The sequence below is a fragment of the Tinamus guttatus genome, unplaced genomic scaffold (genome assembly GCF_059628265.1).
Source record: "Tinamus guttatus ecotype Peru unplaced genomic scaffold, ASM5962826v1 Tinamus_guttatus_pri_ptg000004l, whole genome shotgun sequence".
NCBI lineage: Eukaryota > Metazoa > Chordata > Aves > Tinamiformes > Tinamidae > Tinamus > Tinamus guttatus.
The window spans coordinates 987,984-1,004,557 of NW_028288538.1; the positions used below are offsets into that span (position 1 = coordinate 987,984).

General features: G+C 43.4%; 1 protein-coding gene across 1 annotated transcript; it reads right to left on the bottom strand.

The window, feature by feature from the left end:
• Positions 1–256: 256 nt before the first annotated feature.
• KIF23 (kinesin family member 23) lies at positions 257–16,405 on the bottom strand. Its single transcript, XM_088532607.1, has 22 exons — positions 16,380–16,405; positions 16,201–16,267; positions 15,998–16,126; positions 14,504–14,609; positions 14,029–14,165; positions 13,298–13,407; positions 12,557–12,727; positions 11,335–11,447; positions 11,071–11,192; positions 10,447–10,549; positions 10,006–10,085; positions 9,804–9,923; positions 9,150–9,309; positions 8,429–8,596; positions 8,075–8,232; positions 7,524–7,697; positions 6,691–6,870; positions 3,832–4,062; positions 2,737–2,819; positions 2,354–2,435; positions 2,179–2,249; positions 257–1,037 (listed from the first exon to the last, which is right to left on the bottom strand). Exons 1-22 carry the CDS (start codon positions 16,388–16,390, stop codon positions 1,022–1,024), a joined length of 2,592 nt encoding a protein of 863 aa, XP_088388733.1. The 5' UTR covers positions 16,391–16,405; the 3' UTR covers positions 257–1,021.
• Between the last annotated feature and the right edge of the window lie 169 nt (positions 16,406–16,574).

The window sequence follows — 16,574 nt, forward strand, 5'->3', positions numbered from 1 at the left end:
TAATGAGGCAGACAATCACTCAAAACGGAGCCGACTGCTCCCCAAAGCAATTTGCAGCCTTGAAGATAAGCTTGCCAAAACACTTAGTATCTGGGAACACAAGCAGGTTCCTTCGCTGAAATTTCCAAAGTGTCCCAAAGGCTGCATTTCAAAGCCCCAGATCTGCTCAGAGCTCTGCTATATGGTGCAAGATGCTGAGGTGCTAAAGGGCAGGCTAAGCTGTAGAAACTCCCAAGTACATACTTGACGAGAGACATTGAATTAAAGTATTTATTTAAACAAGTTTGCAGAGCCATTTATATATAAATTCTCACCACATTTGTGAGCACGTTACCCTCTTACCCCTTATCTATAGGTTTAAAATGTTTATAACATGTGCTTGCCCTACGTAATGAAGTAGGTAGAGTGTCAAGTCACCATTACTTATCTTTGTATGCTTGCTTTGTCACTATGAATATATGAAAGTTGTTTTCACAAATTGATTTGCGTGTTAAATAACATTCTCAGTCCAAGGGTCAGGACTAGGTAATTCTTCCAAGGAGTAATTCATATCACCGAGCGGCTGCTAGCTATTACAAATTTGAAATGGCATTAAAATGTTCCTAAAGTGCATTACTGCAACTAAATAAATAGCAGCATTTATGTTTCTTCAAAACAGGGAACCTGAAAAGGAAGGAATTGTGACCCGGAATATTTTGCACCTTAAAAAAACCAAGAGCAAGGCAGAGGCCTCGTGTGATCAGTTTATAAAGATATAGCTTAATAACAGGAGTTCATACTTAAAAGAAGATCTTCCAAAGTCCAAAGCACACAGTGGCAGGAGCTGCCCAGATTATCGAAGCTACACACACACACATCCTTCCTTGGCTTTGGGAAGCATCTCCCCTTTAACCATTGCCTAGTAGAGGTCATTATAAAAATACAAGCAGGTAGTAATAACAAAGCAGTTTATCACGTTATTACTGGCAGCACGTTGCATCCTTTGACAAAATCAGGGTTCCAATGCAGTAGCACATTAAGCTCATGGTTTTCTTCGCCTAAAAGAAAAGACACAAACAGCTTTTAGTTGTTAGACAGCAGCAGTTGTCCACACCAGCCAACAGCCTTTTTTATCTATTCCATATATGGAAAGTTTCACATATTTCCTAAAAAAAGGCTACAATTAACATGACCAAGCTAGTGGTTATTCATTAACAAAAACAGTTGGATTTTTTCTGAGCAGTTGTGAAATAAAATTATTTTTAATAAGCATAGGAAAATACAAGCTTCACTCCACAAAGTGGAGGAGGAAGCACCACATTGCTGGGCTGCAGCAGTGCTGCAAGCAGCCACGAGCAGCTCCCAGGTCCTGGTGAGATGTAAGGCAGCGTTTGCTGAGCTGAGGACAAGCACGTGCTTGTGACCAGGGGTGAAACAGGGATTACCTGTTTCAGGCACTCCCTGAAATACCTTTCCACTAAAGCTCCATATTTATGCAGTAAAGATACATACTACACACGTTAACTACTACAGGTGTGGTACAAAAGTATAATAGAAACTAATGGCTTCGCTATTTCAATTATAAATGAAATCCATCTGGATGATTTTGGCTTCATAGAAATCTCTTTACCTCTCCAGCCCACTCTCCTGCCTGTAAAACACGGCTTGTAAAATTGCAAGTTTTCTTCCCTGAGCTGAGTAGGGCACTTCCAGAGCACTGCCAGCACCTATCTGCAAGAAGCCAAATCTGGATATTGAATTCTGTTCTCCAACACTTACATTAGCAAAGCTATCTTTATCTGAAGCAATTTTGTCAGAAAAGCTTTGTCAGATACGGGGTTCAAACACCAGGCACCAGCTTTCCTGGTGCAGGGTCATTCGGATTTCCTCCAGGGAACAGGGACTGATTTCAGGCTTCAATTTATGGGTGTGACCAACACTCATTCCATGGAGATAGGACTGACAAGACAGACCTGAGAGGTCAGGTTGTCAGCCCACACATTTGAACACAAGGAAGATTTCCTCCAGACACAACCAGAGCCCCACTGTCTGCTTAACAGAGGCCTTTGGCAATCACACAGATGGTATCAGCTGGAACATGAGGAAATTCCAGTTTACCACCAGCCATTATCCACCGTTGCCACCCCAGTAATGACAGCAATAAGGAACAACCCAGCTGCAGATGAGGGAGGCACTTACTTGGGCTGAGCGTGATGCTGATATCCAGGTCCAAGGGTAGATCCTGCCCTCATCTCCACTGCCACAGAACACTGGGAAAACAAAGTCAGCCTCCATCACCCCAAAGCCCAGGGCTGTGCTGATGGCTGAAGCTTCCACACGCGTGGGGTGCCCCCCTCCCTCCTTTGGAGCTTACTCTGGTTTCCACATCGGTCCATTCAGAGTCTCCAGCATCGTCCGGCGGGCTGGGATCGGAAGGCGACGATCGTCGCTTCCGACTGAAAGAGGAGGAGGGAGAAGAATGTTATGGGAATATCGTGTACTTTGGCAGATTCTAATACAGCCAAATACATTTTATGTTGTCTAAAGAAATACTTGAGAGAGCTTTGTGCCTAGTAGCAGAGTAGCCTCACCAACAGCTACGGTAGCTGTATGAAGTTATCCCCAAGTTACTCCTAAACAATTTCAATTCAGGTGCAAAAACTGTGTGTTCAACCATCTGGACAAAAATAAGTCACGCACGCACTACTGGAAAGGCAGGAGCCGGTGTCAGGACCCAAAATTAGGAACACAACTCACCCAGTTGGGGATTCTTGCTTTAGAGTCTCTATCTCGGTGAACTGGACAGCCTGGCCACCACCCCGGGTTTTGAAAACATCGCCCTGGAAGCCAAAATCAATTAGCAGGTTACGTTCATTAAGTCAGCACGATGGTGCAAGTTCTCACACGAAAGCTTCGGCGCTTTCAGCTGTTACTTCCTTACAGTCTGGTGGCCAGCAAATATACACACGTGGCTTCATTGATCCCAGCCTGCTCAGGCAGGGCCAGGGAAATAAAGAAGGATCATCAGCTCCGCCGAGGAGCACGGAGGATACGCGGAGAGCAGCGACTTCCTTGGCAAAAATTCCTGAACAGCAGCAATGACTAAGTATATTAAAGACACAAACATCATCTCAGTCAGGCCTCCATCCCACAGCACGAACAGGTATGCTGGCATCGTTCGAAGGCTTCACTTTGGGAAAAACAGCTGAGACTTCCAAACTTAGCTTTGAGCGAGGGTTATTTGCTTTTTCAAAGTTAAAATAAAATAGCAGAAGGCCCATAGTGGCAGGAAAAGTGAACTCGGGTTCCAGAACCAAGAGTTCCTTACTGAGAGCTACAAAGGGCTCCCAGTTTGCCTTACGTAATTGTACACAATATTTTGAGTCTTCAAAGCCCAGGCTATTGCCACAATTACCCTGTCAATTTAATGCTGGAAATAGTGTTGTGGAGCATTCTGCACAGCCACCACTGCAGCAAGCCTACCCACGCTGCCCGTGGAAAGCAAATAACATCACTCCAATAGGACCAACTCCATAAAACCAGCTGCAATCACAAACCTAAGACACTTCCCCTGCAAACAGGTTATTGTGTTTCACCAGGTAGGGGGAAGCATTTAATTGCTTTCAAGCACAACGAGCCTGCAGTAGTTTTTAATATAGCAACGACACTGCTCAAGAAAAGCATTCTGAGGCTCCAAAGCTCCCTGGAGCGCAGCGTCACCAAGCTTTCAAACCTGACTTTGGCACCACGAGGCAGGGGCACCTTCCTGCCAGCTGCTCAGCCCGCAGCACGGTGAAGAAGAGGAGCTGCGGCCGTTAGCACCCCCCGACCACGAGGGTCGTTTTTCTTTACCTTAATCAGCTTTGTCTCAATCTCCCCATCGGAGGCCAGCTCCTGGTGTGTCAGCATGTACTTGTCACACTTAGCTAGGGCTTTTTCGCTCGCAGCCGCTACCGTGATGGCGTGAGGGACCTGGGGCTGCATGACCGTCTCGGTGGGCAGGTTAGAAGGTGGTTTATGATCCACCCATCTCTCCCCGGCCGAGCGCGACCGTCGGTGCCGGAGACGAACTGGAGGCGCGTTCTGAGCGGAGCAGAAGAGAAGCGGGTCAAATCACAGGACGTTTCCCCAAGGATATCATTAGCAGAGATCTTTTCAGGTCTGGTTAAAATGTGTTGGTTTGAAAATTAGAGCCTTATTCCTAAGGTACTTTCAGAATCCGTCACCTTGAATCCATCGCCAGAACCCATCAACTTCACTTAATCTTACATAATCTTAATTTTTTTTTCCCCAAGCCAATTTCTATTGTTTGTCAGTTTTAGTTAACTGCTACCAAATTAGCTGCATTCCATACAAAGTTAAGTTCTCAAGAACATCTTTTGGAGCGCTCCAAGTTTCCAAATCAAAACTATATGCTGTAGTCATATTAACCCACCTGAAAAGAGAAAATTTTTAGATTTGTTTCCATTGGTGCATTCCTGGATCAAATAAGCAGTTTTTGTGCTAGCAAGGGAAGCAGACCAAGTATGGATATACTTGAGAGATATTCCTAATATCTCTGAAGGATGCAAGGCTTCATAGCACTTTTCATTAAATAGAGCAGAGCTAGAAGAAATACCTCCCATGCTGGCACTGCTGCTTCTGAATTCAGCTGTGGAAAATCCACAGGGGTGACTGAAGCCCAGTATTTTTAGTGTCTTCATAAACATTACTGTCAGATGCTTATGAAAAACAGAAGACTCAGATCACCACCATAATTTGCTTTAAAAAAAAAATTTGGACTCTTCAAGGTCTTTGAAAGTTATCAAGACACTTCTCTGCCAAGGATCAGCTCTACTCCCTTCTTTGGGAGTTGTTCCCTTTTTGCTCCTATCTCCCCATTCCATTTGCAGACTAATTTTACAGATCTCCCTGAATCATAGTGAATTTACATCACCCAAATCTGAAGGTCCTAATCCCATCTGCTGTACCCTTAGGTGACGAGCATCGGTTATGATTTTTAGCAATAGACATCTCCCACAAATCTGAAGCAGCTCTTAAAACAATAAATGAAACACTCTCCCCAAGAGCAGCAAGTATCTTTTACAGAATTCCTTAAGATTTTTTTTTTTTGCCTTTTAGTGAGCAAGAGAGGCTTTCTGTTGATTTTTTTTTGACAACAGTTTTGCCAAGCTGCTTTAGAAGTGATGCCCTAAGGGCATGCTACTACTGGGTACATTTTACTGGGAAAGAGACCACATCCCTTTACTCTGCTAAGAGTGGTTCATATGTTAGTTAATTAGAATAGCATTAGCTTAAAAGCACATCCCTCACTTCAAAGGGCTAGCAAGTAACAGGAATTTTGGAAACATTATTGAAAATGAATCATACCATGAGAAACTTTCCTCCCCTTGAGAAGCTCTCAAGGAGGCTGATTTTGTTTCTTTTATATAATTATCTGAGATTTTCCTGAACCCCTACGACAGGGCTATAATGCGACACAGACAAGCATCACAGATCCAAACATTGGCATGCATCAATTTAAGAAGAAAGAGGGGAGGAAAAGTGTCCCAAGGGTAGACAAAGCCCCCCTGCTTTAACACACACGAGAATTTGGGAAGATCATTCCAAGAGCAAACTTAATATTGAGACAAGTGAGATGCTTGTCCAAGCACTATTTCCAGTAGATATTTGCACAAGTGGCTCATAGGACTACCTTTTAAGCTGCCCAAACAGACTATGGCAAATTGCAGACTGTGAGACAGATCTGAGGAGACAGACAAATTGAAAAACAAGGACATTCATAGCCAGAAATGAGGTCTAGCTAGTTTAGAATTCCTTACAAGAGCTAACTACGTGCTAGCAAGAGACAGGCAATTGCTTTCAAGGAGTTCTCGATTGTGAAATTCAGTAGTCAGGCTGAGTCTCATTATTCATTCTGCTTGGAAATAGCACTGTCCTGAGAACTGCATTATGAAGCAACTTCCAATCTCTTTTAGGTGTGTTCGACACCCAAAAGCAGTTAAGAGGAGCTTCCAAGTCAGACTACACAGCACTACATTCCACGTGGAGAGCACTAACCCTGCAGCATTGGTCCTCTTCTATCTCTAGCTCATTCCTATGTCTGCGAACCTCAACGACTCCAGTGCAGTACATCCCTCGCCTTCTGTCTGAAGCGTTACAGTTCCTATTTTGCTCTGGTTCTTGTTGTCTACTCCTTGCATTAGGAGGGCCACTGGCATGCTTGTGCGAAGGGATTTTCTGCTCCCACTCCGTAATGCAGGATGCCACAGAAATGCTGCTACAAGAGTTAGAACGTCTGTGCACCTGGGGGTTGCTCAGCAGCCGCTGGCTGTTAGGGACCTGAGTCATGCCATTACCAGAAGGCTGGAGAGAACAGGAAAGAAGTTAGTGAACATACAGAACTGTCAAATTCAGCCAGTAAAACAGTATCATGCTGCACATTGTGTCCAGTGCAGCCTGTGGTTTCAGACAGTTAGCGTGTTTCAGCAACAGCACTAAGGTTTAGTTATTCTTCCAACACTGGGAACGCCAGAGGACAGCAGCACAAAGAACATTGACAAATACAACTGAAAGAGAAGAACTCCGAGATTAGCCGCTCAAATTCTGTGCTCAAGGATCTCCTGTAACCACTAAGGAAGGTGGCCTGCATTTCAGTTCGTTCTCATAAAGATGCTTGTCCCCATTCCAAGTGTTTCATAGACAACTTACAGACACTGGCGAAGGAGACACTGATCTCTGAGCAGGCTTCTCTCTGTCTCTCTCCCGCGACGGTCTCTCGGGTTTTTCAGTCTTTGGTTCAGTAACTATGGCCTTCAGTTGCTTCAGTTTTTCATCTTTGACCCAAAGTTTGTTCTGCATTTCCAGCTGCTTTGCTGCTACGCGCCGTTCCTGGAAAGCCAAGTGCTTACATTATTTCCAGATGGAATTATATTATATATTCCAGATGGACCTACATCTTTTTCCAGTTGGAAAGTGGCAAGTCAAGTAAAACAAATGGACTTGCCAAATTCCAGAGCAATACTATATTCAATGTCACAAACAATTTGCCTTTTGAATTAAGATAAATGGGAGTGTGTCTAACTATAGTTTTATCAATGGTCCTGAAGTATGAGCTTGCAGGATTAATTCCTGAGGTTTCCTTTCCTTATGGCATGTCAAGCACATCCCCGGGCAAGAGTGCATGCAATAATGAGAAAGGAGAAAGTCAGAGCAGGCTCCTGATGACAACGGACAAAACGCAAGAATCACTACTGAAGTTAGAGCCCCAAAAACCCACGAAACAAATATTGGATATCAGAATGAAGTGAGGAATTGCTTGAACTTTTTCTAGATGCACCAAAAGTCCTTGAGAAATATCCCCAAACATACTGTATTTATAAAATATTTAAATTGAAAATGTTTAAGTCCATATTTAAAGCCAAGCACCTTCAGTCTTAATCCTACTTAATAAATGGGGAAAAAAAAGAACAAACACCCCAGCCCACTTCCAAATGCATAAGGGAGCAAAGCTAAGGTGCTCCCAGGCACAGCAGGGCACTTACACACTCCTTCTCCCACTTCATGCTGGTTTCCACCACCATGCCCTGCAGTCGTGCCTCCAGCCGCCGCTTGTCGGACGCCTCACGCTGCAGTTTCTGGCTCTTGCTTTCTAGCTCTTGCTGGAGATTACGTTTGTCTTCTTCGTAAATCGTGGCAGTTTTCTCCAAAATCTCAATCTGGAGGAAAAGAGGAAGGACTTGGATTTGATTGTAAGAAGCACAGCCCATCTAAGCCTGTGAATCATATTTCACTAATTTAATTTGGTAGTTGTTGTATGCATAAGTATATCCAGAAAAATACTAAATTCCAAAAAGTTTTGGACATTTCACGACTCACTAGTGAGTTGCACATCTCAGTATATTGAGAAAAGCCTCACCTAACAGGAAAGTTAAAAAGCTAAAAAAAAAAAAAAAAAAATCAGTTAAAGTCCCCCAAAACATACTTTTAATCTCATTTCTAATATCCTTTTTAGGCATCTTCTGAGTCAAGAACTTTGTCAAATGGTAGCTGGAAAATTCCTTTTGTAGATTTAGACAACTTAGAGACACCCAACCTTGTATTCCAGAGTTTTATTTTTCTTCTCCAGGCGTTCTAGCTCCATTTTCTGTCCTGCTATTATTTTCTCTTTATCAGACAATTTTCCTTGAATATAGTTCTCCTTGGATACGATGCTGGACTCTAAGTCTTGCAGCAGAGTTTTACATGAAAGCACTGCAAGAGAAACAGTGTTTTATCTTCTCACACTAATACCAAAAACAGTTCTTCCACTCCCACCAGCTACCCCAAACAAAGGCTTTCTAAACCACCACCTGAGACAAGGTATTTACTTTGTGTTGCTGCAGAAGACACCCTGAAGAGCATTAAGTGTGACAGAAGTCTAGTTCAACACTGATGTTCACATTCTTACCGTTTTTGGCAAATTTCTCTGACAACATTTGTTTTAGTATTTGGCGTTTTTCCAGGGCTTCAATAAGCTTTGGAAGTGTTTGATCATCATTAATATCCAAAAGTTCACACGAAGGCAACGGAGGAAAGCTCTTCAAAAGCGTTTCTGAAACAGATTGCTCTTCTGTTTCTGCAAGATTTAAAGCCAAGTCTGTCAACAAGCTACAGAATGGAAAAATTCCATTTAACAATGCATAGCCACAGATCATCCATTCCGTAATATTATGAAATAGACAGAATAACTGCTGAGAACTAGAAGTTTTCCGAAGAGATGACAGTACTGAAGAAAGATGAGACGTGATATTCTTGATTCATTACATTAGAATACCTCCAGGCAACTCCTGCTTTCTACAGTAGGCCTTGAGCATACAAAAAACATCAAAGTATCATTTTCAGTACAACAATTTCCTTTCAGGAACTGCAGGAATGAGACCAGGAAGGCAACTCATCACCAATTACAAAGAATCACTGCAGCGTTTGTAGTATAAGCTCAGTTACTGTAGAAGTAGTGCAGCAGTATAAAAAGGAGCTACACAAATATACATCATGCAGAACAAGGGTAAGTACATACTGCAGAACTAAATGGTGAAAAGGTTCTTTTGCTCTTTTAAGACAGGGATAACTTCTTTTCTCCAAGCATTCACCCCAAAGGAGAAAAGCGGGTGCTGTGCTGGGGTATTTACCTCGGTTTAGGGGGCCCCCCCTCATCTCCAGCTTCCGGGAGAGCTCCTCTCGGAACGCCTGGTTCCTGAAGCGCTGCCCCGGGGTCAGGCCACAAAGAGGTTTGTCAACAGGTCTGGCAACTTCCACTTCCTGCGTCATCTCTGCAAACCGCATCACTTGCTACGAGGGAACAAAACCAGGCTCAACAATGAAGTCAAACAGAACGAGCCGAAGGCGAGTTCAAAAGCAGTATTTTGGATCAATAAAGCATTAGAGGAGACGTTAAAGTTGCAAGCTGCGTAGCTGGGAGCTACTTAGTATTAGAGCTCAATGAAGTGGAGCATCCAAAAAACCTTCCCAGCAATATCCCTTGACCTCCCCACCAAGGGGCCACAAAAACGATGGTGGAAACAGTTCTTGTGGGTACTCAAACAGGGCCGTGGGCTTGGACTTTAGCAAATAAGATGATCTTTCCTACTTTATGTGCAAGTAGTGTTGCAATTTAGGAGGAAAAGCGGGACTTAGTGGGCACATCTACCCAATGACAGCACATTTGATTACATGAGCAGTCAGCAGATTACCATTCCTATATCCTGCTAAACAAGTGCAGTAATTTGATGATCAGCACAAAAGGGGCAAAGAGTAGAAGAGAAAGAAGATGTACAGGAAGTTACCAAGCTTTCCTCGTAGTCCTCAGCTTTGGGATTAACACACACAATCATACGCACTTTTCCTTCGCCATCAAAATAGTTCTTGAAGAGATGAGTCAGCTTGGAATCTCTGTACGGAATCATCTTGGAACAAACAAATATCTCGTAAGCTTTCCTTAACCAGCTCTTAGCCAAGGGACAGACAATCCGATGATCTGTTGCATACCTTATTTGTTCCATACAGCTGGTTTTCCCGTAGAACTTCAATACACGTTCTTAATGTCATCAGTGACTGATTAATATTACCTAAAAATAAAAAAGAGCTCCTTAAGCAGCCATTTGCATCATGTTCCCAAATTATGTAGTGGCTTGCTTAAAAATAAACTGCTTGGACTCTTAAGTAATATTTGTTAAGTAAGATTTGTTACAGGTAATTGCTGCAATTAGTCTGAAGTACTAGCCGTGAATTGTAGTACTATAAAGAAAGTTTCCAAACTTAAAGAAATTCCCAAACTTGGGGGATTTAGAACATCAGACCAGATAATTGAAAATTAAAACAGATCAATCCCCCCATGCTTTTCCTCCTCCCAAGAGGCAGACTCATACTTGAATACTAGCATATATATTAGTGTATGCAATTAATGGGCGGTCCAAACGTGGTACATACCTGCCTCTCGCAACCTGTTCCCTTCAGCTTTTGTTCTGTAAGTCCTCTCACTCCCAGCTAGATCAACCAAGGACAGCTGGCTTAAAGTGATATGTTCTTTCTCCTATTACAAGGAAGGAAGTTACATCAGGCCAATGATCAGCACCGTGTTCCTTACCTTCTAGGTGTGAGGGTAAAGGGGAGAGCCCTCACGCTCCACCACCAACAAGCAAACTTAAACACCCCGTGATACAACTTCAGACAAAGTCTGACGGGCATTTTCTTGCACTAGGGATTATAAGAATTCCACCATTAGCTTTTTCATACAAAAAAATTTCAAATCCTTTCTGTTTTGAGCCACAAGACAAGATGTAACACGTGCATTCGCAATTTTGTATTAGGCCAAAACTGTTACTGGTATTGAAGAGAAACAGAGGAAAAAGGAACAGGTAGTTTTACTCCCCATTGTAACACTCTACTTTTATTATGGAGATGAGAGAAATTTCTATCATCAATCTGAAATGGGAAGAGATTCATTTGCTTCAGAGATCACTGTTTAGGCAGGCCCTGCTGCAAAGTTCGCTGCTTTTTCTAACCTTACATGTACACACACACAGTTCTTTAATAGTCTGCTCATTAATTCACCTGTAGCACGTTATCTCCATCAGCATCCAGGGGTGCCTGAGCCAACTTTATTATAAAAACACTGTGAGAGCGACTGGATTCTCTGTTCAGCTGAGTATTTGCAATACGCCTTTTTTTCTGACCTGTTATAAAATAAAAAGAAAAGAGAAGATGAATTCTATTTAGAACTTGCCACTTAGCAAAGTGAGTTGTTTTCAACCCTGAGAGCAAGAGAAATTAACTTCTTAAATTCCACAGAGATGTGTACATTTTAGGATTATTTACCTCTCCAAAACACTTCAAAAGCTTCTTCTGTGGATTTCACCTCTACCTCGGTGCACCCTGCCACGTACATTTTGTGATTCTGGCCCTCACGCAGTATTCTGGATTGTGGAGGTCTTAAGAGGGGAGAGAAAAAACAAGAAACCTAAAGCTGAAGGGAGTTCTCTACAACCGCACACTCCGTGGCGTGCAAATTTTCATTTGTTTAAACACAAAATTCAGACTGAACGTGTCAATTATCCACACAGCAGTTGGAAGAGGAAGTACAAACACACGGACACCCACTCAGCCAGGATTAGTTACACTTCAGCTACTGCTTTAATTTAGAAGCTACGTTTAGTTGCAATTCTCACTAAAAATCACCGGGTTGGATGGCAGCTATTGTTTTTTCTACATGCATATGCTCCTGGGGAAGCAAGAGGGCTTCAAAAGCGTTCGGTATTCGCTAGTAAAGCCAGCAAAGGAACAGAGTCAGCCCGAGCTCATTTTCTGCTTCTACTACGAGGAAAATTTATTTTTTGGTATCGTGAATAATAAGCTTATGCACATACATAAAGTCACCATTTCGCACAGGAGTGTTGCAATTGTTCCACCTAGCAAAAAAACAGGGTTAAAAAAATATTAAGTTATTCAGCTTTAACATACTGCAGTTTCCATAGAGGAAACATTAAGATCCTTCCTAGGATGTGATGTGATAAGATACTAAACCAAATACTCTAACCATTCCTCAAAAAGCACGTAGATATCCCAACTCATTTCAAAGCAGTACCCTAGAGCCAGCTCTTGGTGTTTCAGGGCAATGGCTTGTTTTGTTCTAGTCAACCTTTACAGCTTGGCTAACTTCCATATATGCCAATAGGTACATATAGGTATTTTAATAGGTTTAGAATTAAAACAGATATGTTCAAAGTTTTTCCAAAGGTCCCAGTATTCACCAGTTTTAGACATTGTCGTTCCACAATAGCGAAAATTTCACTCAAGCCACTAGGCAGCTTTGTTTCTCATAAATGGTCAGCATCAAGAGACTAAGAAAGCATCAAGTCTTAGCAGCAACAAGGAGACCACCAGAGCTTGGCCCACCTAAATGCTATTGTCTGCACTCCTTGACCACCACCTTTCTCATGTCACAGTTAAGCCAGACTTGCCTGGACCACAGTCAAAGACATATTCCAGTTCCCATAAAAGCATAACTGAGATGAGCAGCAAGAGCACTCGGTGAACTTACTTTGGTTTTATGGTATCAAAGGGAGATTCCTCCAAGAGGTCATATATGTAGTTATTGTAGATCTCGATATAGGAGACAAAGACACTGTAAACGTTTTCTTCATCAACTTCTTCCACTTTGCAGTGATCTTGCACGTTGATCATATTGGCAAATTCGGGATCTATTTGGCGCCTGCCAAACACACAGAGCAAGCAGATGTAAAGGAGCATCCATGGTGAGCGAACAGCTTATAGACAGTGACTACAGAATGAGAGAGTCTATTGACAGGTGATTCCCACACTGGAAAGTGCAGACAAAATACCCAGTTTTCAACCAAAACAAATCAAAAAGAACACTCTGAAAAAGCTTAAAAATATAAACTTTCAGCTGTCACTGATGTACTCAGCTGCTGTAAGATATACATTGCAGAGTTCCTGGCTAGTTGGCATTTCTGTCATCTTTCAGTGATCAGCCTCACTTATTTGGAAGAACATGCTCATATTTAACCTCACAGTATCACTAAGTGAAATCACTGCATTTTACTCAAGGGAAGGCACAGTGGACAGACACAGAATTAAGTTGTCCAGTTCTAAATACTTAACTGCATAATTCCTTAAGCAACAGGAAAGCTTATATATGTTATTTTCATTCATATTTCTTTCTTCCTTTTGCCAAGGGAAGAGTTAAAAGACTACATTTAGACCAGAATGTCAGAGTATGCACATTAATTCATTCTTTCTGCGTGTTACAATAGTTACTTACTTGCCAGCTGGAGTTTTTGGAACAGGCAGGGCATCTCTTTTCTGTCGCTCTAACAGAGCATCCACTTCACACTGAACATCCACACCATTCTTCTCATCCAGCTTAAAAACCTGAGCAGGGAACGTACATGCAGACAATATAAACACTAGAGAACATAAGGGACTGGCCAGCAAAACACAAATTATATGATCAGGTTGTCTGGCAGCAAGTGAATACTGTGCCTATCACTGCCATTCAATCTGCTGGCTAATTCCAAGTAGATTCAACAGAGGACAGACTTTTCCAAGATAAATGTTTCACATAAAGTTACCATCTAACATCCTATTAAGGAAAAGGCTTTCAGTATTATTTCCAATATTCTTAGGCACCAGAAAATTCATAGGTGTGTGATAACAAGAAAAACTTCAAATCATCTCCTATGTCCACAGATATGGAATGAGATCAAGTGACAGGAAGCCAATGCTCAGAAAGCTCTTTTTTTTTTTTTTAACATTGTTTTTAAAAGATAGCTAAAGAATGAAAAACAGTTGCAAAGACAGCTAGAACAGACTGCTTATTTTTATGAAATTGTCCTTCCCAGCCCACACTTCCAATCCTACATTTTTGTTGCTGTTGTTTTTCCCCTGTGCTTAATTCACACAAGCAGACACAAATTAAACATACTATCCATTATCCTAGCGATTTATGCTCCTGTAGACAACAGTGCAAAGAATTCAGTGCAAAATACACACAAATCGTTTGGCCTGGAACGGTCCTATGCTGTTGAAGATCATATCCAAGCACCGAGGAAGAAGCCCTCCGTCCCCCGGAGATCCCGTCATGGTGTGGGTCTTTCCGCTGCCCGTTACACCATATGTAAAAAGCAGGCCTGGGAGAGACAGAAAGGTGGTGAAAGGGTGCTTTTTGTCTTCTCCAGTTAATAATATACAAAATACACAAGAAAATAAATACAAAAAAAAGAAAAAACAAAATAGACCTTGACACAAGTATCATGAATGCCTCAACACAGGTGAGTAGGGTCAGAAATGAGGAAAAGCAGAAAGAACTTCCAATAATGCTGCCGAGGCACGCATTTTTTCCACTGAAGGAAATATATATATACACTTATGATTTTTTTCTTGGACAAGCAAAAATGTCTTGACACAAGAGAAGTCATACCAGTAAAAAAGTTGGCAAGAGAGACATATAAAGCATGACCTTGCTTACCGTTTTTCCCATGGACGAGATCTTCCACGAGAGGTTTAGCCACCACATCAAAAAGCTCCTTCTGAGCAACCAGGGTGCCAAATACTTCTTTAAACGAATACTGCGTCTGAAGAAAACGTACTGCCTTAAACACTAGTTTTCCACAAGTTTGTTGCTTCAAAATGCTTCACATCTTAGAACAGCTCTTCCACAAGCTTACCAGGAAGGTAAGGATTCTACCTTAAGATTACACCAGTGTTGGAAAATGTACAGGTGCTTCCATACACCTGTACAGAGACTGAGCTCAGAGCTGCATAAGGAAGAACAGCAATTTTCCCATTTTCATAGAACTCAAGTCTGTGAATAACAAGAACGATGACAAAGTCTGGCCTCCTGGCTAGCAGAGAATCTCACCATTTTCATCTTCAAAGCCCAAAACTTCGGCTCCAGCCCAGCTCTCCATTCCAACACTCAGCAATAAAAGACTCACAATGGCCAAATCAAGTTGTTCCAGTATTTGACCCATTTTATTTGTGTCTTTTTCTAAACTAACCGGAGTTTCCAGTCCTAGAATTTCAATATACTATTTCTCTGAGGAATCTGGTCACTCTTCATTAAGAGCATTATGTAAATATTTGCACTAAGTCTTCCAACAAAAATCTGGTTACTGATCTTTCAATTAACCTTTGGCTCCGTTATTTGGGCCTGGAAAGGCTCCTTTATGTACTTCTCTTAAGAATTGCTTATAACATTTGCTTCAGACTTCCCCTTGAGTTCACCATTTTTCTTCCTGGAAACTCTAAAAAAACGCATCTTCCTTCGAGCTGCACTGCTGTGTTGGGAACTTGCAGGAAACTTGTTTTATTACCCAAAGACACTCAGTGCCACAGTCCTGCAGCTCCTTCCTCTGCAAACTTGACCCAAATCCTCCCGTTTCGGCAAGGCACCAGCTGGACTAGACACCCAACTGCCCAGGAACCGAGAGGAGCTGCTGCTGTGAGTGATCTTTACCTCCTCCTCCTCGTTTCAGGGCATTTCCCCACTTACAGTACATGAACAATAGGGTTTTCTCCCCAGGATTAACTAACTAAGAGAACTTTACATTTTGCCCAGCACAAAGTCTGAGAAAAGGGAAAACAATTAGTTTCAAATTGATTTTGCTTAGAGTTGCTGGGGTTTGTTTGTTTGTTATAGTCAGTCCTACATAGCAATATCCTTAAGTTTAAATAAGAGTCAACTCGGGGTCTATTCTTTGTTTTTAGCTTCCTTAGGGGTGTTTTTTTATTCTTAAAGTTTTACCCGTTTCCTGGCCCCTCACAAAATAATCTCTTACCACACAGAGGCTACACCCGGCGGCCAAGCAAATCCAGCATTTTTGCTCTAGAAAGTTTCCTGAAAACCCACTTTTCCAGGAGCAGCATGCGCGCGGGCAAGGCCGGCTTGGGGCACAGAGGGACCATTAAGGAGGAAAACCCCAAGCCGCGGCCAGGGAGCCGGGCCGGGCGCAGCCGTTACCTCCCGGTACTCGCCGTTGCGGAAGACGCGGTAGCCGTCGGGCGGGTGGATCTGCACGGTGCTCTCGTTGATCACCTCGATGCAGCACTCCTGGTCGGGGCAGCTCAGCGGCCGCAGCCGGCAGTACACCTGCGGAAAAGCGCCGTTAGGGCGGACGGGCCCGGCCCGCTTCGGCCCGGTTCCCCCCGCGCCATAGCACTCACCCCCACGGGGTCCTTGAGGCTGGTGTTGGACGGCTTCTTGGCCGCCGGGCGCCGCGGCGTCTTGGCCCTACTGGGAGAAAGGGGGAGCCGTCAGAGTGGGGGCGACGCGGCGGAACCGAACCGAGCCGAGCCGAGCCGAGCCGAGCCGGACCGGACCCGGACCCCCGGGTGCCACTTACACCGCCTTCATGGCGCGGACGGTGGCCGGGCAGGGCCGCGCGCGCGGAGGGTCCCGTGCGGGGTGGGCGCCGCCGCTCCCGCGCTCCGCGCTCCTCGCGCGCCGGTTGCGATTCAAATGCGGCCAATCAGCGCGCACGCTGGCGCAAACGTCACCGCGCCCGCGCGTTGTGACGCAGTGTTGGTGGGGCGGGGGG